A 20,052-nucleotide genomic window follows, 5' to 3' on the forward strand; every position below is an offset into this window, starting at 1 on the left:
CATCGGCATCTTATACCTCCACACGGACCTGCACGTCTGTAATATAGCTCTTGAACTTGCGAAGGTTGACTCTCTTCTCGAACCTATGGATTGTCAGCATCCAAATCCAATGTTTATGAATATCGACTCACATCTCATCAATCTCAGCCGGTGTACGACGTGCTACCTCAGGGAGCAAGAACCACGCAATAACAACCGAAACTGCGCCAGTCCCAGCGAAGCTACGGAGTATCAGTCGGGTTCTAGAAGTATGGGGCTATAAAGAACACTTACAAGAACCCTGTTTTGACGCCCCACTTCGCAGTCCCATTAATCATCAAAGGTGTGCAGAAGCTGAACATAATAGCAATGAGGTTCGAAAATGCGAGGGCCCAACCAGCTGTTTGAGCTCGCAGCCGCTGGGTAGGAATTTCAGCAGCGTATGCATAGCCTATTGCCGATGCACCAGTTGTTGAGAATGTTGCCAGACAAGCGAAGAACACCTGAGGTTGAGTCAGCAATCATTTAAGGGCACCAGGTAAAGGTTATTGGATGGATGCTTACTAGTAGAGAGCTTGTATCTCTCTTCGTGTAGTCAAAACATCCGACTATACCGAGGGCAAGGAGGGAGAGAACAGTGACGCCGTAGGGGTAAACGGTAAGTGGTCGACGACCGAAGCGATCAGTGAGTGTCGAGGTGACGATCATGGAGAGAATCTGGACACAACAAAGGATGACGGTGACGAGGAATGGGTTCTTGTTCCCGGCAGCCTGGACTAGAATGGGGTTCAGTTGCTGCTATACAGAGAAAGATGGCGCGGTACTTACAGAAATATGTCGCGTAAGTGTTGAAGACACTCAGACCAACAAATTGCTGAGTCACTTTGGGCCACGAAGCGATGATGAAGCGAATGAGGTTGCGGCCCTCGAAAATCGCCCATTGTCCTTCTTCCTTGTTAAGCTCGGCAGTGTAACGCTCCATATCGATTGTGGCAGTCATGACATCCTTTGACAAATGTCAGCAAATTTTTGCAGGAAGAAAGTTTTCGGCATCTTGTGGAGTACTGACAATATTTTCCTGGACGTTGTAGCCTTCAATGTGGCCATTGAACCTGAGGAGGATCTTCTTGGCTTTGTCGAGTTTCCCCTTTCCGGCGAGCCACCAAGGACTTTCTGGGAGGAGGAGAAAAATTACCAGCATGACGCCAACCATACCCCACTGTCAAAGATGAGTCTGTGGTCTCCACTGGGGTTCCGTTTCTTACCTGAGTGTAGATCGCAGCACGGAAGTCGTATGGATCACTTGCATTGAGTCTGTTGAGGGCGACAGAGCCAAGAAGTTGACCAATGACAAACCAGCTAAGTTGGCGGCGATATCAGCAACACTCTCTAGCGGCATATGAAATTGGTGCAAGACTCACAAGCTGTATGCATTGATGAGGTATCCTCTCAATTGAGTCGGCGCCATCTCCGAGAGATAGACGGGCATAGTTGCTTGTAACATTCCCACACCAGCGCCCGAGAAGAGCTTAGCAACAAGCCAGTGATCCCATTTCGTTGCAAATGACTCTGCAAAGATACTCTGAAAATGTGAGAGGTGTCAATTTCGGGATCACATTTACGGAACAGTAAACACGCTGATAGGAGGACTGACCGCTGCGAGGAAACACCAGAGGATGAGAAGGGCTGGTTTCCGACCGAGTGAATTGGTCGCATATTGAAGAAACTGCGACATGTTAGAATGGGCCGAAGTAGAGCTTGGAGATCTCACGATCTGTCCGATGGTTTGACCAGCGGATTGTATTCCTCCCCAAGCCGAGACGTATTTCCCCAGGATGATCTTCGTACCAGGACTCGCGAATTGTCGAATGAAGCCTTTGTTTGACACAATACCGCCGTTCAAACTGATCTCTATTCACCACGACAAAAGCGAATTAGCACATTGAGATCTCCAGGAAGAGTGGAAATTATTGATAGAGCGAACTTACGATACCCATCCAACGATGCGCTGAACGCTGCAGCCATGCCTACGAACGTGATATACTTGTGTCGTCCGACGCTTTCCCAGATACCCAGGTCGTCAGACTTCAATCGCATCTGTGGTGCCTCGTGCTTCAAATCCTCGACCTGTTCGGTCTCGTTGCTATGCTCGACAATGACATTTTCTTTTGTCCCTTGCTCGGATTTGGTTTGCGGGGCAATAACGTGCAAGTCATGGATTTCCGCTTGAGGATTCGCCATGATTGATGTCGATAGATATAGAGCTCGGAACAACAACAAGAGGGCTTGGATCTGATTTAAAGGTTCCACGAAAGCTTGCAGGTGCTATCAAGCGCGAGATGCAGATCACAGCAGATCCATGGGTTTTTTATACGAAGTACAGGTGAAGTACTGTTGCAGTCCCTGGACCCCCGATTTCCCCGGGTTGCTCCCCATAGTTGATTGACCCCGCAGATGGGGGACCCCAGACTACCTGTATCTCCGTACTTTAGCTTCCAGGAAATCTCACCGCAGCGGAAGTCTCGCTTCGGGTTCTGGACCCCTATTCACGGATGATTTTCGGGACATCTGCTGGCGACTTTAACTTATGTCTACGTTGGATACGTGCGATCTAAGATCAATAGTATCAATTTGAACGCGGTTTACACGCGTTCTTTACGAGTATGAGCACGGGTCAGTTGAAGTCCAAAGAGATGCGTGGCTACTTCCTCGGTACCGGCTCCGAACCCTAATACAGGCTAATGTGGCACAGTGATGGCCTATTGAGCGGCCCCACAGCAACTTTCTGGCGCTCAAATCATATGATAGTGCTCAATGGCTCGCATGTAGATACCCCGATCGCAGCTTTGCTTCTCTTTGATTTCCACGAACAAAAAGGCATGATATTGATAGCTGGTCTTGAAAGATTGTCTCGGCTCAAGTCCCGAACTCTGTTTCTCCTACCCATTGCGAGCACCCTTAGGTCCCAGAGTCATGGTCCCGGGATATCAATGACCAATCCAAGCCTTGCATCAACTTTGCGCTGAACAAAGACACGAACATATCTCACAAGGAGACAACGCCCGCGGCTTTTGACTCGCGAGTAATCTTCTGCATCGATTTTCTGAAGATTACAAATCTGTTCAACGAAGATGAATTCAAGTACGATGGTTTCGGCAGAGGAGCAAACGGTATAGTTCAAACCCCCTTCTCCAAGAAATTTCCCAACGTACTTAATCATCTTCGTAGACCATTAACCAGCTGAATGCTAACTGGATCTGGATACCTGATTGGATAGACAGCTCAATCAACAACACGGCAGGACGAATCGTAACTTTCACTCGCAATTTCAGCCTCAACTCCTCGCCTACAGAGGTTCTTTTGCACTTCTCAGCAGATACGCGATATAAGCTGCACGTCAACGGGACAAGGGTCGCCGTTGGACCAAGCAGGAGCAGTCCATTGATCTGGTACTATGATACGCTCGACATTGCACCGTACCTCAGCGAAGGCGATAATGAGGTCAAATTCACGGTTATCCGATATTTCGCATCTAGTCGAACTGCGATGCCATTTGAGCGATCATCGTTCCCAGGTTTGACTGTGGTTGGTGATATCGTCTCAGGCGCAACGACTGTGGATCTATGCTCGAGTAAAGATTGGATAGCTCAGGTCGATGGTAGTATACGTTTCCCTATAGGGTTGGTCGATGATGGATTCTTGCATGTAAAATTATCGTTCAAGATTATTTTCATGTGATACTGACTACCTGTTAGATCGTTGAGCGAGTTGCTCCCACGCCTCCAAGTTCGCTACTCGTGCCGAAGCAATATAAAATGAGAACAGCAAACGGTGAACTTCTGCCTTGGCGACTAAGACCACGTCCAACTCCTATGCCAGAGGAAAGTCGCGCAACAGTAAACGTTGTTCGGAAATGCCAAAGCACCGTCTCCATGGAGGATTGGACAACTTACCTATCCCAAGCTAGTTCTCTACACCTTCCAAGCAACTCTTCCCACATTCTTGAATTACAAGCAGATAATCACTCAACCGCTTTTGTGAAATGGACTTTCAAGGCTGCCAAGCAATCTCAAATCCATCTCAAAGTCACATACTCAGAAGGGTACGAACTTGAACCTCGCTCGTATCCCTTCTTCCGTCGAAAGGCGGATCGCTTGGATGCCGAGAATGGTCACTTGCTAGGTCCTTTCGACGAGGTCACGTTGGATATCCCGGAGAATCAACTGGTCAGCTATGAGCCGTTTTGGTTTCGTACATTTCGTATCTTACGGCTCGAAATAACTATAGGCTCTGCGCCGGTCGAGCTTCTGTCCTTTGAGGCAAAGCAGATTAATTACCCTCTTGCGATCAAAGGTAGCTGGAAGGAACCGGGTGATGAACACAGTGAGAAGATATGGGATGTTTCGATCAGAACAATGCGGAATTGCATGTTTGATGGGTACTCTGATTGTCCTTTCTATGAACAATTGCAGTAAGTTCACCTGCACTACTGATGTAGTGAGGAGAAAGCTGATTTATTTCATAGGTATTCTGGCGATACTCGATCAGTTGCCTTATTTCACTACCTTCTCAGTGGCGATGATAGGCTAATGCGTCAGGCCATTTCTAATTTTGCTGCCTCGCTCACGTTTGAAGGTCTCACACAATCACGATTCCCTTCACACGTTCCTCAAGTCATTGCTGGCTTCTCCTTGTATTGGATTCTTCAAGTCTGTGATCATCACCTGTTCTTCGGAGACAAGGTGTTCTCGAAGTCCTTCCTCCCTCGAATTGACGGCGTGTTAGATTTCTTCGATTCGCATGTTGATGAACTGGGGCTCATCAGCGGTCTACCTAAAGATGTATGGCAATATGTAGATTGGGTCACAACATGGGGCGCAACAGACGACCACCCTGACAAAGGAGTACCTACCTCGGGCAGGAAATCCAACCGACACACATACTTCAGCATGCTCTACGCCTACGTCCTACAACAAGCATCCATTCTACTCCGCCAAGTCGGCCGACCCGCTCACTCAACCGAATACGAATCTCGAGCCGATGCCCTCCTAGCCGCAATCCGAAAACACTGCTACGACGGCCACTTCTTCACAGACTCCACCGCCAACATCGCAGATAACCTCGCCTACTCCCAACACTGCCAAGTCTTCGGCATCCTCTCCGGCGCCGCGCACCCACAAGACCGCGCTCGTCTGATGACGGAATCATTCGCGGACCCCCGCTTCTCGAAATGCTCCTACATGATGAAATTCTATGCCTTTCGCGCCTTCGCACTAGCAGGCGACGACGTCTACGAGTCCTTGTGGCAGAAGATGTGGGAGCCGTATAGACGGATGTTGGCTAATAATTTGACGACGTGGGAGGAGGATGATGTGAGGCAACGATCGGACTGTCATGCCTGGGGGAGCGTGCCGATTTATGAGTTTTGTACGGAGTTGGCGGGATTAAGGCCGCTCGAGCCGGGGGCGGAGAAGGTGCTGTTTAAGCCGAGGCTGGGGTTGAGTGGGGAGGTGGAGGCGAAGGTTGCCCTTGGAGGAGATAATGTTGCGGTGGTTAAGTGGGGGAGTGTGGATAGTGGGAGGAAGAGGGTGGAGGTGAGGTTTGAGAAGAAGGTTGAGGTTGTAAGTCGTTTGCCGGGTGGGGAGGAGGTTGAGCATGGGTTGGTGGACCAAGTTAGTTTGGTGTATGATCCTTGATATATTTGAGAATATGTGAATCAAAATTAAGAGAAAGTAGAGAGTTAGGGTGGACTCTACCTGACAATAAAACCACATCTGAATATTTTCTTGTCAATGATTTGAGTTACTGGCTGTTATTCAAGACGACACAATGAAGGCAAAATCACAATGAATCATCACCAGCTGCTACATAGATTACCAAAATAACTCGATGTTCCTACAGGAATGCTTTGAATAACACGTTCAAGCTCCAGACTCCCAAGATTGAAGGTACAGTCCTTGAGAAATAGTCCAATACCCAGTCCAAACAAAATATGTGCTGAAACGCCACACCTACCACGTCTGCGGCCACATCTCAACAATTGGCCAAGGCTGTTTCTTTGATTCATGGGCATGCTTCAATCTAGAGATCACCGAGAATTCATCCAAACAGGTATGTGGACGCGCTTGCTCGCAAGTCATCAGCCCATCTCTCGATGATGAATTGAGACAACGTCGAATCATGGCAGAGCAAGTACGCGCTCGTCAAGAAGGAATAAGACTGGCGAGGAAGAAGAAGAAAGAGAAGGAGTGGATGGTGCTCGTTTTGGTGGTGATGAGGTCTTTTATGTTGGTGTGGATTTGGGATGCTGTGAGGCTGGGGAATTTGGTTGCATGGGTTGTTGTGTTTGTTGGTATGGTTATTCGGAGGGTTTGGAGGTTTTGTTTGTAGAGGGTTGGTTTTGGGATTGGGATTCAGAGAGGGATAGGGTGTTATTGTGGGAAGCGATTCAATCACTAGTAGTGAATAGTGGTAGAGAGTTCATAAATGGCCAAGGAAAGTAATCTTCCATAACAATCTCAAGACATCCAACTGGTGCATGAGATCTTCCCAAGCATTCCAGTCTTTCACCAAACTTTCGCCCGAACACTACCAAGGTAGACATCCTTCACCTTGTAAATTCTCTACAAACACAATGTGCGAAATCATCCATAGACGCTGCGCCTGCGGCCACATCTCCAAAACACCCGAGACGTGTTACCCTTTAAGAGGAAAAGTGGCTTACTACTGCGAGCAACCTTCCCATGTTTGGGGGAACCACTCAACGGAGGCTTGTAGTAGGAGTTGTCCACAAGTTCAAAGACCAAGCGAGGAATCCGATTTACGAAGAGAAAAGTCGATAATGGAGCAGCTTGAACGAGTTCGCGAAGAGGAAAGGAGGTTGGCTGAAGAAGAAGCCGTCAAGCGATTTGAGACGCAGGTTTGGGGCCTTCTGGTAACCGTTTTCTGGTCCATGGCTTTTATCACTTGTCTATTGATGATCTATAAGGCTATTCTTCTTGTCCACAGGTTTGCTCTTGGCATGTTGTGGGTAGAGAATTTGTGTACATATTTGAGAAGCACTATGTCAGGATATATGGGTGTCATAGGTTTGGGGTAGTGATGATAGAGGCCCTTTATCTGGCAGATGGCCAAAGCTACAGACTCAAACTCTTAATCAGTTGATCTTTGGTTGGCCTCGAAAACAAAAGTGCTCTGTCTCAAGAACTGTAGGCGGCATAGAAGTAATTCTGTTCTTCTTCAGCCTCTACTTCGTCTCAATAACTCCTTCTCCCTTATTCATTTAATCCCTTCCATCTCACAGCGAGAATTACGGAGATGCAGGGAGCACTAAGGTACACAAGCTATACTAAAGTAGGCATGCGTAGGTGAGTAGTAGTGAGGTGGGCAGTAGTGAAGTGAAGTTCATAAATATAACTCAGGTAAATTGAGTTGATCCGAACTACTAAAAGAATGAATCTGGTTTACTTTGCTTTACTTGAGAAGCTTCTTGGATGAATCCTTCCTTTTTATGAATTACTAGACAAATCACAGTTTCTGAGCATTCTGATTAACGGTCAGCCGCAAGCAGTGAATCGATGTAGAAAGTTTATAATAGTCAAAGAAAGTATTTTTCCACAACATCCCCAAAAGATCCGACTAGCTCTTGGCATCGCTCCAAATCTCCACTCTCTACACAAATTCTGACTAAAGAGAACACTTAAACATCGCTTAGTCGCCCACTCACTCCCAAACTCAAGTTAAAGATGTGCGGGGAACACACCATCCACTTCATCTGCGGACACACCACCACGACCAGACCAAGATGCTTCGACATAGACCGCGGCCTTGAATGCAATTTACTCTGCCACCTCAAAACCCATCTGCCGAGGTCTGCAGCGCAACTTGTCCTCAGGTTATGACGTTATCCAAACAGAACGAGATGACGGAGCAGCGGATCTTGACCGAGATGTGGCGAGCGAGGCAGAGAGAGCAGCGGATGGAAGATATGAAGGTCTATTACGGGGTCCTGCTCTTTATATTGTTGAGTCCTTTTATATTGGTACTTGGGATCTTTATATTGGGGCGTGGGATCGTCGCGTTCGTGGGCCTTCTTCGTGTTGGAATCCTGTTTCTTCTTGAGGTGTTGGTGTTGGCGTGGAGATTGTGTATGTAGGGACTCGGAGTCGGGTAGGAGAACTTGCAGCAGTGTCTTTTATGAGAAAAGGCCCATACTCGCAAGCGGTCGGCGATGAGTTAGCGGCCTGAGAGAAGATGAGAGGTCAGGTGGGGGTAAGGATGAGGAGTACATTCAACTAAGGAGACCTGACTTTATACCCATTACCGTATTGAGCTAGTTTACAGTTTGTCCTAAGAACTGTAGAGAGCATAGGCATGATGCCGTTGTTCGAGTGTGTTCTACCAAGCTTCAACCTTCACCAGGATCCCACATTCACTATGTTTACGGGCTCCATAACTCATGAAAGCACTTGGCATTCGACGCTCTTTGCTGAAAACCTTTTCATCTGTGTTGAAATGAGCACGCATTCTGATAGTGCTGAAGGAATTGAGTCCGAGATAGTCCAGAAAGGGGCTCGCTTAGCTCTCTTGTACTGCAAGATTCAAAAGCCACCAAAGAATCAGAAACGATCAAAATCGGATCATCGTGACAATGGACGATTGTCCAGTCACCTGAACTGCGAACGGGGTAAAGAATTAGTTGAGGCAACCGAACTCGGAGACCCATTAACAAAACCATCCCCACTCTACTCTTTGCTCCAAACCAAAATCACAGCACGTGCTCCCTAAATCCCCCCCCTTCCCTTACAGCACGCCGCATCTTCTGTACAACCCAAAGCCGATCACACGCCCCTTCCTAACCTATCCACAAACTGCAATGACATCCCCACCCCAAACCACAACATCTTGCCCCACCAGCACCACCAATCACACAACTTCCGTCTCGCCCCCTGCATACCGCTATCTCGTAAAATGCGGATCAGATTAGATGGATAAGATATGGCTATCTTGGCTATCGCCCCACTCTGCTCCCCAGGTGCTACTTAAGGGTCCTTAGCCCCTCTTGTGATTCGACCATTTTCTTGCGCGCACTGGAAGGAAGAGACGATGATGGATGAGAAAAGAGGTTATTTTGAGCTGAGGGAGGAGAGAGTTGACCTGAGGAAGAGAAAGTGGAGGGGAGTGGGAATCACGATTTTGTTGTTGTTGTTGCTTGGGGTGAGTTTTTGGGGGTCGGGGGCTTGGACGTGGAGGGATGGTTGGGTTTATGGGTTCGGGGATTCGAGGGATGAACCTGAAAGGGAGCATACGTCCAAGACGGTGTTTTCTTGGAGCCAGGTATGTTGTGGTCATTTTCAAGTTACGATTGAAATTATTGATAAAGGGTAATAGATTACACCATCGAAAGAACTCGAGTACACGCCTTGCTTCGACGATTTCCTATGCGCAAGACTCGATGTACCTCTGAACTGGAATGCAAGCGACAAAGAAGGTGAACTGAGAGCAGCTGTCGCAATCGTGAAAGTCCCAGCTAGAGTACCAGTCGCCGATCCAAGATATGGCGGGTCGGTGTTGATGAACCCAGGTAAATACCTCTTTGTCAAGCACTTTAAACACACTAAACATTATCACAGGAGGACCAGGAGAATCCGGCGTCAATCAAGTCCTCAGCTCAGGAAAACAAATGCAAACCATCCTCGACTCACCACTCCCGCTCTCAGAACCCAGCAACGGCAAGTATTTCGACATAATCGGCTTTGATCCCCGAGGCGTAAACAACACCACACCTCGTCTGAGATGTTTTCCAGATGCATTCAATCAACAGTACTGGCTGCTGAAGTTCCCGGATTATTCATTTCTCTGGGATTATAGGTCAGTGCTGGGAATGGAGTGGGCGAGAGCGGAAGCGATGGGCGCGAGTTGTCAGAGGGAGGGTGATGAGAGTGATATGGCGCGGTATGCGAATACGGCGCAGACGGTGAACGATATGTTGGAGTTTGTGGAGAGGCATGGGGAATGGAGGGAGAAGATGGCGGAGTCCATTGTGACGAGTGAGGGAATTTCTGCTGCGGAAAAGAAAGACATCGTTGAGCGCACGGCGTGGAAGAAAGGTAATGAGAAGATCCAATACTGGGGTATTAGCTATGGGACGCTGCTTGGCCAGACCTTTGCTGCCATGCATCCAGATCGCGTACACAGACTTGTTATCGATGGAGTGGTTGATCCTGACGATCATTATTCTGGCACATGGCTCACTCAGCTGCAAGACTCGGATCAGATTGTGACCAAGTTCTGCGAGTACTGCTATGAAGCCGGACCAGAAAAATGCCCACTCTGGACTGGGACCTCCGGGAAAGACGTCGAGATACGACTTACCAGAATCATGGACGACTTGAAAACAAATCCTATCTCCGTGGCAGCAGTTGGTCATTACGGCCCCGAAGTCGTTACATGGGGAGATATGCTCCTGCACTTACTCAGCGGAATGTTCTTCCCATACTCATCCGCCGAACTCTTCTTCGACATGCTTGCCGAACTCGAAGTCAGGAATGGAAGCCGAGTCGGGAAAATGAAGCAATCCGGTGTACGTGCAGCCGAAATCCCCGCAGAATGCATTCGAGATGGCCCATTCTCCGACGCTTGCGTGACCAGTCATTATATCTCTGGCATGGGAAGTTTCCAGTCCATCTCGTGCATGGATATTGCGGGTAGGAACAATATCACGAAGCAGGACTTCCGGGAGTACGTCGTGGAGTTGAGAAACCAGAGTAAGTGGTTGTATACGAGCTGGGCGAGGAATAAGCTTGCTTGCTTGGGGTATACGGTTCCTCCTGTCTGGTTTTTCGAGGGTCCGATTGCGGGAAACACTTCTCATCCGTTGCTCATTATTGGAAATACGCATGATACTGTGACACCGTTGAGAAAGTAAGTTCTTTGCTACCGCAGGAGAAGCGGTGCATTTGAGGCTGAGTTTGACTTGAACGCAGCGCTCGTCGAGTATCAACACTTTTTCCAGGCTCAGCTGTCCTGCACCAAAATTCGCAAGGAGTTCGTGCCGTGGATCTCGACTCTCATGCCCAAGGCTAACATTGTGGTAGCATTGCTCGTACTCAAGTCCATCACTTTGCACTGGCAAAACGGTACGGGAATACTTTCAAACGGGCAAGACACCACCGCCAGATACGGTCTGTGAGCCAGAATGGAAGCCTTTCATAGGCTGCTTGAAGAAGGATACGAACGGTGATTGCGAAAAGCTCAATGCAGATGACCAGATATTGTGGGATGCGATGAAAGGCGTGGCAGAGGTATGACTATAAAGAGAATACTATGAATAGAAGCTAACATCGAGACTAGTGAGAACGTCTCCCTCATCAACTTGATTTATCTTTGTGCGCATGGCGATTTCCTGATTTTATCGATATCCAAACACTTCCTTACGACTCATGACTGCACGAAAATAGCAAATATCCAAGACCAAAAAGCGATGATGATTCTTCTTCCACAGTCAAAGCACAAGGCATAACGAAATAGAACAGCAGTGATGATGAGCACTCCATAGAATACCATCCATATACCCCCTCTGCGTCGTTTCAGACACTTTTCAATAACAAGATGTCGTAATCTGATCGCCCGCTACGCTGGTGGCGGCGTGGCTAGCGAGACACTTGGTTCGGATTCAGCCTCAACCGTCATGTCTATGCCGTCCCAGCTGCATGGCTAGGCGTTCTCCATTCTTGCTAACCACTCACGAGCTTTATCTACGAGCCGTCTTGGCGTCCCGTTTGACATTTTGCCCATCTTGAGGAGTGAGGCCAGCCATTTTCCCGTGTCTGAAGATCTTTTATTTTTTGGGGGTGTGAAAGATGGTGTTTTCTCTTCTCGTTTTCTATCCATACCTTTTTCGTTTTCTGCTTCAATAGAAATTCGAATTCAAGATGCCAAGAGGCCGTCCCGTTAAGCATCACTTCGTGGCAGCGTTAGGAGAGTTCGTGGGCACGTTTCTATTCCTCTTCTTCGCTTTTGCTGGGACGCAGACGGCGAACGAGTCGACGTCTACTTCGACTGCTGATACGGGGCCTAATCTGCTGCAATTGTTGTATATTTCTTTGGTCTTCGGGTTTAGTCTCGCGATCAATGTTTGGATCTTCTTTAGAGTTAGTGGCGGGTTGTTTAATCCTGCGGTAAGCATCAGGAAAAGTATATGGTGAAGTGAAGACGGCTGACGAGAGACAGGTTACCTTGGCACTGTGCATAACGGGCGTCGTCCCAGTTCTACGATCGGTTTTCACTTTTATAGCACAGATCCTAGGCGCCATTGCCGCGGCTGGGGTGGTCAAAGGTCTTATTCCGGGATCTGGTGTTCTGTTCAATGTCGAATTGCAATCAGGGATGAGTATTCCACAGGGACTGTTCCTGGAGATGTTCTTGACGGCTGAGCTTGTGTTTACGATTCTCATGCTGGCTGCTGAGGTGAGTGGATGTCGATTTGCTCGAGGGTCATGCTAACGGGATGCAGAAAACGAAAGCTACCTTCGTGGCACCTGTTGGTATCGGTCTTGCGCTGTTCGTTGCCGAACTTGTCGGGGTTTATTGGACGGGAGGTGCTTTGAACCCAGCGAGGGCATTTGGACCAGATGTCGTGACGGGAAAGTTCAACGGCTATCACTGGATCTACTGTAAGCCCAACCTCCATATTCCCTTCCTTGGGAACTCTCACTAACCCATCACCAGGGCTAGGACCCGTCCTCGGCGCCCTCCTCGCAAGCAGTTTCTACGCTCTGATCAAATACCTGAATTACGAAGAAGTGAACGGCGACCAGGATAAATCGCAAGACGAAGAGCATATCCTCGATATAGTGAGGAAGAATACGGATCCGGGTCCGAAACCATCGAGTCGGCAGGGTCCGAGGGGATCGCATCATTCGCATAGGAGTCAGCGTTCGAATAGGCCGGGGAGTGGACATCAGCAGGGCCAGGGGGAGCCGACGAGGCATTATCAGGAGTATGAGAGGAATAGGGATGGACCGCATCAGGTGTAGGGACGGAAGGAATTCCTTTACTTGGAATAAAAGACAGAAAGTCAAGGATGGGGGCGCGCTATTCGGGTCAGGTTAGGACATCACCATACGAGCAGACATAGACCAATCTCAAGGGTCAAAGGGATCTTTTCGGTTACTGTCATTCAGAAAAATAGCTCCCGACTTCGATTTCTAGCATCTGCATCTGCGCCATGCTGCTCACCAAGCTCCTTCGACTGTACTTGCATCGCCAAGTTCATCTTGCTTTACGCATCAAAGGTTTGGGGTCCATTTGCGGCGAGGTGATAGCTCATATCGAAAACAAGATAAGAAGGGTGAAATTGTCAATAGGGAACTCAAGAGCTGATGTGCAAAGGAAAAAAAGCGGGCGAAAATGTATGGGTCGCTTCACTTGACGTTTCTTAAAACAGCTCTTAGCTCTTCATAAAGCTGGAGCTTAGTCTAGGTCCATTTTCATCCCAAAAATCATGCAGAATTTTATTAAACTTTGGGTCCTTGTGATGTATTTTCGTTCTGCGGTAGTACCCTGCCCCAGAATCTCCGAAACCTCTGAGTCTTCCCAAATGCCTCTTCGCCTTCTCTCTTGCTACACAGAACCCATACTAGACGTGGACCGCGAGCATCCTCGGGAATGAAGATGCTGAGTTTGTGAGAAGGTGGATGATCTGGGAGCTTTTGCAGATCGATTTGTGCACTGGCGAGTCCGTTTGTTGGCACTCGATGGAGCATTAGGCGATTGAGCGGCAGGAACTGCAGTCTTTTGCGTTGGAAACCTTGCAGATTGCACACTTGGACAATGGTGATGAACTTGAGTTTCAGTACTGGAAAGTAAGAAGATGAAAAATAGAAACAAAAGCGTTTGAAAAAAAGGAGAATAGGATTATAGGAAACAAATGGATCAAAGCCCATGCTCAAATGGGTCTTGATGTTGCGTAACATGGTCAAGCCGGAAAAGCATGCAGGCGACCTCAAAAGATCGAGGGGCTACGAAGCATACTTCAATCTTGTCCATACCCTGATGCCAAGAAGTTGAAAAGCAGTTCAATTTCCTTTTTGGGGTAATCTTAGCATTCAAAATCAAAACAGAACATGAACGGCGATACCTTTGTGCCATATTACTTAACAGAAGAATTATAGCATTACAATTGTATGGTATTCGTCCCATGTACCCTATTGATCCATAAAATACACCCTGCCCATCGGCGTGCTGTCCTCATCGTTCTGGTATTCGTGAATCGTATCGTACGGCACTGTAGACTTTGTAGTGCATGTCTCCCAGACGCATGGCTCTAATCTCTCTTGCCCACGCCAGCTCCAACGCCCCAACCATTGCCGACACCATATCCTAACGGTGTGGCACCTCCCAAAGGTCTACCTTTAAGTCTCCTCGGCAACACTACTCCAAAGAACCACATGCCGCTTCCAACAGCACCAGCCATTGCACTAATAACGCAGTAGAAGAAGGTGCTGGCGTAGAAGTGTCCTCCAATACCAGCCCATTCAATCTTGCCATTCTCTCGGGGAAGATGCGGTGTAGGAAACCATCGGATAGAGAACTGAAGCGGCAGAGGATCGCCAATAACTAACTTCTTTGTCAATGCTGCCGGGCCTGTGATATGTGATAATGGCGAAGTGCTGTATGCCGCACCAGAGTCAATCACTCCGCTATCATGATGGTGCAAATGGTGCTTCGGCTCGCTGTGGAGCAAGATGTTGAGATGGGTGGAAATGTGTAGGTGGGAGAGTTGAAGCGTTCCAGCAAGCGCAAACACCAGAGGAACAAACTCCTGTTGAAATTCGGGAGGAATATGGGTTTCGCCGCCAGGGAGGATATGTGCGGGCGGACGGGATGGTATTCGGCAGGAGAGAGGGGCATCGTTATGAACGTAGAATTCGAGGAGATGGAAGAAAGGATCCGTAATCATGGGGATTGTACAGTTGAGCTCTGCCATGTAGATCAGTATTGACGTAGCGAGGTATCCGAGCAAGTCTTACCATCTTCAATGCCATATTGTAACTCCAATGGCTTGCCCGTTTCTTCGCAGATGGGGAAAGGGATGTATTCGAGTTCGTTCTTCTCGTTGGAAATGTGCTCACCAGTGTCACTATTGAAATGTTGGTTAGCTGTTGCCCAATGATCTGTCCTGTCTCATTCCACCTCGCTGAAAGCATTTCCTGTGTAGGCGCCCACTCACATCGATCTGTTCAAACAAGTAACCGGTATCTTCGCTCCATAGTGGTAACTTGGCATGGGGATCTTGGTGTGTTCCTCTCCTCCGGCTCCAGTCGCAAAGGCCAGCGCAACCGCGGCGACTGTCAACATCGACCCCAAAAGGCCTTTCCTCCGATCTCGCGCCATGTCTTCTGTGTTGACTCTCCGTTCGCAAATAGATTATGAGTGCATTTCTTCAGAGCAGATGCACCGGCGCAAAGCTCAGTCGGTGTTGTCGTTGAGGCCAGATAGGATATATTCTTTGGCCAGATATCGCGTCGCGATTAAGCTTATTTTCTAGCGCCACTTCTTGGGATGACTGCTGCTTAAATCTGCACGTGGCAGACGACAACATAATAAACTTTGTCTTCTCGTCCAGAGTACTTGCATTCCGAACTTTTCAGCAGATCTCAACGGATTCCTTCAATTCATTACTATGTGCTTTCGTTCTCTCGATTCCGGCTTGTGCTTTATTAAGCCTGCCAGGAAGCCCGGAAAGGCTTGGTCAGGATGCACAGCAGCTACGTGACAATCCAGCAAGGCTGTTGTCGCTTTTTTCTTTCGGAGTATTTAGCAATGTACTATTAAACTATGACAATTACTGCACATGGAACCTCAGATGCGGCCTCGAAAAGGAGACAGATTTACTGTCGTCTTGAGAAAGTGTGGCATTTCTAGACACAGAACAGAACCACAGTCCGCCCAAGCTCCAAGTCAGCGACGACAAGATGCAGCGCTATCGAGACTACATGGAAGTCAGACATCTGCCATTCCGGAGTCTGGCACCGAAGAGTCTGCAAGTCCGTGCCCTCCAAAGTCTACCATACTCGCTTCCGATATTTGGAAATCTGCTGTCCAAGCGTTGTCTCCCAAGCAGCGGGATGCTTTAGGCTTCGACGGTGAGATTTACAACTTACAAGATGAAGTTTTAGATCTGGTAGTCACGAAGCAAAGACTTTGCATTGAAAAACAATGGACTATCGAGGTCAGAGGGAAGACTATCGTTCTGCAAGATGTGTCTGGGAGATTACTCCGATGGGTCGACAGGTTCAAAGTTGTGGGAGATCTTGCAAGTCAATTTGATCCCGTGCATGCTGCCCTACCATGGGCCGGCTTTCGCTTTTTGCTTCAGGTCAGTGACCCGTTCATCTTTGGGTCTCCTTATTCACAATAGATAATATTTTAGGTCGTCGTGGATGATGCAGAAACCATGGGAGCCATACTAGCCTCTCTAGAGTCAATAACCCATTTACTTGCACAATGTTCAATATACGAACGTCTATATTTCGCTGTCGACGCACGAATTTACGCTCTCGATGCTGCGACAATCTTGGAAGACTCGATGAAGACGCTTTACACAAAAATACTTATTTTCCTGGCAGAAGCATGCCTCTTATTCGACAAGCATAAAGCGAGTACGTATCCATGTGGCTTTGACGGACTTTTATCCCATGTTACCAAACTAACTTAACCGCTCCTAGTACGTATGGCGACGAGTATATTCAATTCTCCAACTTTCACCACACTCACGAAGGAGATAGAATTACAGGCCTCCGTTGTCTGGCAAGATTCTAATACTGCCGAAAGTACATGTATGCTCTTCGATAGATCCACTGGGCTAGTCTAATCATGTTTCAGATACGAGGAGAAGACAAGATATCTCAGTTTCCCAATCAACCAGTGAACGAGCCGAATTACTATCAATGCTTGCAAATCTGCAGGATCCTATAAGGCACATTGACGAGAAGACGAAAACCATTGCTACTTACGTTGATAGGAAGTCACACCCTTTCTAGGTACATAGAAGCATACTGATCTTGGCAGAATCGGAGAGATTGAAGATCTTACTATGGCTGTCGACACAGGAATACAAACGCCACCACGAGTCGGTCGCAAATCAGCGGCTGAAAGGTACAGGAAACTGGTTATTGAACCATGAGACGTTTGCGAAGTGGAAGAGTTCTACTGCGTCAAGTATTCTCTGGTTACACGGCAAGCGTAATACCCCCGTTCTTCCATATGCTGAACCATCACTGACATTCACAAAACCTCCAGCTGGGGCCGGGAAACATTTCTAGTGTAAGATATAAGATTCCCGGAATATTAAAGTATATGTCCTCGCTAATCGATCTAGATCTCTTGTCGTTGACAATTTCTTGAACAATGAACGAGATCAAGTGGCTTACTTCTATTGTAAATGCAATAATAGTGAACTTGACAGACAGAATCCTGCCATCATCTTGAGTGCGATTGTCAAACAGCTTGCTACTAAGAATTCAACAACAGCTATACAACCAGTAATTATGACTGAATACAAACAGAGAGAGAATGAAGGTTTCGCAAAGGGACGAATCGAAGTACAGGATAGCCTCGACCTCATACTTGAGCTTCCAAAGGTTCTTCCAAGGACGATAATTGTCTTAGACGCGCTTGACGAATGCGACCGCACAACTCGTGAGAGCATGATCAAAGGTTTACACCACATTATTCAATCTGCAACGAGTCAAGTGAAAGTTTTCCTTTCCAGTCGGGACGACGATGATATCGCCTTTTATCTGGAAAGAACTGCAAACCTTCGCATCGATGCTAGGGACAATCGTGCTGATATCAATCGATTTGTGGAGATCGAAATAGAGAGATGCATCCAAGATGGTAAACTGCTCAGAGGACGTCTTGAAGCTAGTCTTGTCGAGCGAGTGATCAAAACATTGCAATGTAGAGCTGATGGAAAGTAAGTCATCGTCGCCAGCGAAGCTTTCTCCTCATTTGAATATTAACACTGTCACCGAGATGAAAATTTATCTAATTCATGGCAGGTTCTTGTGGGTCGACTTTCAAATCAGACACCTTTGCATGATGAGCCATAAATCAGACATCGAAGCTAATCTTGGGAAATTGCCCAAGGGCCTGAAAGACATGTACTTGGTAATCTGGAGCGACATCCTTGGAGAGGCTGGTACCGGTCCCGAGATCGCCAAAGTCGCACTGATGTGGATATTCTGCGCACGCCGCCACCTATCTTCGGATGAGTTGATCCGCCTAGTGTCACGTACAGTATTTAAAGCAAGCTCGGAGTTGCTAGATATCGAAACTTTGCTTCGACTCACACATAATCTCTTGGTGTTCGACGAAAGATCCAACCATGTCCGATTCGCACATTTGTCCGTGCTTGAATTCCTCGAAGATATTGGATTTGAGTGGACGACAGCACATGCGATGACTAGCGAGACGTGCTTGTTTTCGTTGCTGGATCGAGAGCTACCATCATCAATGATTCATGTCCCAAATCACAAGAACCCTCGGCAACATTCATACGAGTGTAGGTACTGGCCAGAACATCTAGAAGGATGTATTCTCTACAGCCCCGCCTTGACAATCTTGCTGAACAAATTCTTAACCCTTCTATCAAAATCCCCAGCAATCAGGAAATTGCAACGCTGGACAGATCTCGAGTTCGAAGACATAGTTCTCTCGCATCTAATGCTGGCACTGGCGTGGTTTGATCCAATTGGACTCGCAGAGCAGAATACACAGTTTGCTATCTCTTCCCAAGCCCTTGAGCAGATTCAAGAACTGTTTGTGTTTGCTTCCAGGCGGGGGCGGTTGACCGCTGTGAAGCTACTATCGGAACTTCCTGGCGTCGATATCAATGCCAAGGATAAGTGGGGCCGCACTGCGATGGTGTATGCAATTGACAATGGTCATCTAGACACCCTAGAATACCTCATAGAGGTAATGGAGAAGGATTCTACCAGTGCAAGTTGGGACTCATCCTCATACCTCATGGCTGCTGCCAGGCAAGGCTACTCCAAAATCGTTTCGAGGTTGATAGACTCCGGAGCAGACATCACTGCTGAGACCACTAGTGAGTCCACCGCACTAGCATATGCGGCGAGCAATGGACATCTCGAGACCGTCGAAATACTACTGCAAGCTTACGAAAAGTGCGAGAAAGATGACAACTCAAATCAGGAAAGGCGCAGCTCAATTCTCCTGCCAGAAGAAGTCTCCAGGTCTGGCTGGGTAGCTTTTCAAGCAGCAGCTAAAAGAGGCCACGAGGAAGTTGTTCGTCGTTTGGCTGATAGAAGAGATGAACTTATCTCTGCTGACTACGACTGGCTTCCGTTCCTACAAGCAGCTTCTGCCGGCCATGCAGCCATTGTTGACTTGCTCCTTGAAAACGCAACATTGGCTGCCGAAGAAAGCTTTCGAGATTTGCAGCAAGATGCTCAGCATGCCGCGAACCAGGATGGGTGTTTTCACCCTGTGCTGGCTCTGCAAGAAAATGAAATTATCTTGACCATAGCAAGAGCTGCTGCGTATGGATCGCCAACAGTGATCGAGCTACTATTGGAATATGATCCAGATCTTGATATCCAAAACTTATTCCTTCAGTACGGGAGATCATCACTTTATGCCGCGATTGAAGACCAGAGACTCGAAACAATCAAATTACTGTTTGCTCAGGGTATTGATGCCGTGTCAAAGACGCATATGGGAATCCAGCAATATATCGTGCTATGGAAACATCACCTTCAGGTGTGATCCGCATTTTGCTATCACATTTATCAGACGTCAACATTACTAATGACAGAGGCAGTACTGCCTTGCACCTTGCCGTGGAATGTGGTCGAAACGACATTGTGGATCTGCTCTTGCGCGAAGCGGTCGACATTACGATAAAGGACATGAATGGACGCACTGCTCTAGACGCGGCGTCTCATTATGGCTACAAGCAGATCCTCGAGACGTTGCTTGCATACAAGACGCGTTTGACAGAATCAAGCTCAAGTGATGAAATTGTTTTGAGTACCGAATGAAAGA

At 47.8% G+C, this 20,052-nt stretch overlaps 6 protein-coding genes across 6 annotated transcripts; 4 read left to right on the forward strand and 2 right to left on the reverse strand.

Annotated features, from left to right (window-relative positions):
- Window positions 1-28: 28 nt before the first annotated feature.
- Window positions 29-2,133, reverse strand: LY89DRAFT_627110 (general substrate transporter; the record flags this gene model as incomplete). Its single annotated transcript, XM_018211135.1, has 11 exons — window positions 1,968-2,133; window positions 1,751-1,890; window positions 1,634-1,705; window positions 1,401-1,561; window positions 1,245-1,338; window positions 1,049-1,198; window positions 808-985; window positions 544-755; window positions 274-482; window positions 132-221; window positions 29-83 (listed from the first exon to the last, which is right to left on the reverse strand). Coding segments are annotated over exons 1-11 (1,470 nt in total), but the record flags the coding sequence as incomplete, so codon positions are not given.
- A 716-nt stretch (window positions 2,134-2,849) lies between these two features.
- Window positions 2,850-5,675, forward strand: LY89DRAFT_656357 (alpha-L-rhamnosidase; the record flags this gene model as incomplete). The annotated part of the gene is made up of 4 exons (XM_018212379.1): window positions 2,850-3,149; window positions 3,208-3,684; window positions 3,735-4,450; window positions 4,505-5,675. The coding sequence occupies exons 1-4, from the start codon at window positions 3,111-3,113 to the stop codon at window positions 5,673-5,675; spliced, it is 2,403 nt and encodes an 800-aa protein (XP_018064888.1). The 5' UTR covers window positions 2,850-3,110.
- Window positions 5,676-9,068: 3,393 nt separating this feature from the next.
- Window positions 9,069-11,714, forward strand: LY89DRAFT_710769 (proteinase). The gene is made up of 6 exons (XM_018217857.1): window positions 9,069-9,315; window positions 9,370-9,562; window positions 9,612-10,902; window positions 10,965-11,025; window positions 11,076-11,282; window positions 11,332-11,714. The coding sequence occupies exons 1-6, from the start codon at window positions 9,085-9,087 to the stop codon at window positions 11,332-11,334; spliced, it is 1,986 nt and encodes a 661-aa protein (XP_018064889.1). The 5' UTR covers window positions 9,069-9,084; the 3' UTR covers window positions 11,335-11,714.
- A 198-nt stretch (window positions 11,715-11,912) lies between these two features.
- Window positions 11,913-13,413, forward strand: LY89DRAFT_656364 (aquaporin; the record flags this gene model as incomplete). Its single annotated transcript, XM_018212380.1, has 4 exons — window positions 11,913-12,158; window positions 12,211-12,447; window positions 12,494-12,653; window positions 12,709-13,413. The coding sequence occupies 4 exons, from the start codon at window positions 11,913-11,915 to the stop codon at window positions 13,014-13,016; spliced, it is 951 nt and encodes a 316-aa protein (XP_018064890.1). The 3' UTR covers window positions 13,017-13,413.
- An 892-nt stretch (window positions 13,414-14,305) lies between these two features.
- On the reverse strand, window positions 14,306-15,267 carry LY89DRAFT_596363 (uncharacterized protein; the record flags this gene model as incomplete). The annotated part of the gene is made up of 3 exons (XM_018209918.1): window positions 14,306-14,961; window positions 15,012-15,121; window positions 15,212-15,267. 3 exons carry the CDS (start codon window positions 15,265-15,267, stop codon window positions 14,306-14,308), a joined length of 822 nt encoding a protein of 273 aa, XP_018064891.1.
- Window positions 15,268-15,835: 568 nt separating this feature from the next.
- On the forward strand, window positions 15,836-20,048 carry LY89DRAFT_675356 (ankyrin; the record flags this gene model as incomplete). Its single annotated transcript, XM_018213502.1, has 8 exons — window positions 15,836-16,360; window positions 16,415-16,643; window positions 16,710-16,820; window positions 16,867-17,008; window positions 17,053-17,139; window positions 17,438-17,959; window positions 18,045-19,696; window positions 19,768-20,048. The coding sequence occupies 8 exons, from the start codon at window positions 15,836-15,838 to the stop codon at window positions 20,046-20,048; spliced, it is 3,549 nt and encodes a 1,182-aa protein (XP_018064892.1).
- Between the last annotated feature and the right edge of the window lie 4 nt (window positions 20,049-20,052).

This window comes from Mollisia scopiformis (genome assembly GCF_001500285.1).
Source record: "Mollisia scopiformis unplaced genomic scaffold LY89scaffold_26, whole genome shotgun sequence".
NCBI lineage: Eukaryota > Fungi > Ascomycota > Leotiomycetes > Helotiales > Mollisiaceae > Mollisia > Mollisia scopiformis.

Bases quoted from the DNA above. Each gene is read 5' to 3' on its own strand.
- LY89DRAFT_710769 (XM_018217857.1), top strand. From the start codon at position 9,085: ATGATGGATGAGAAAAGAGGTTATTTTGAGCTGAGGGAGGAGAGAGTT. The intron at 10,903-10,964 runs GTAAGTTCTTTG...ACTTGAACGCAG, and splicing joins ACTGTGACACCGTTGAGAAA to CGCTCGTCGAGTATCAACAC. The intron at 11,026-11,075 runs GTTCGTGCCGTG...ACATTGTGGTAG, and splicing joins TGCACCAAAATTCGCAAGGA to CATTGCTCGTACTCAAGTCC.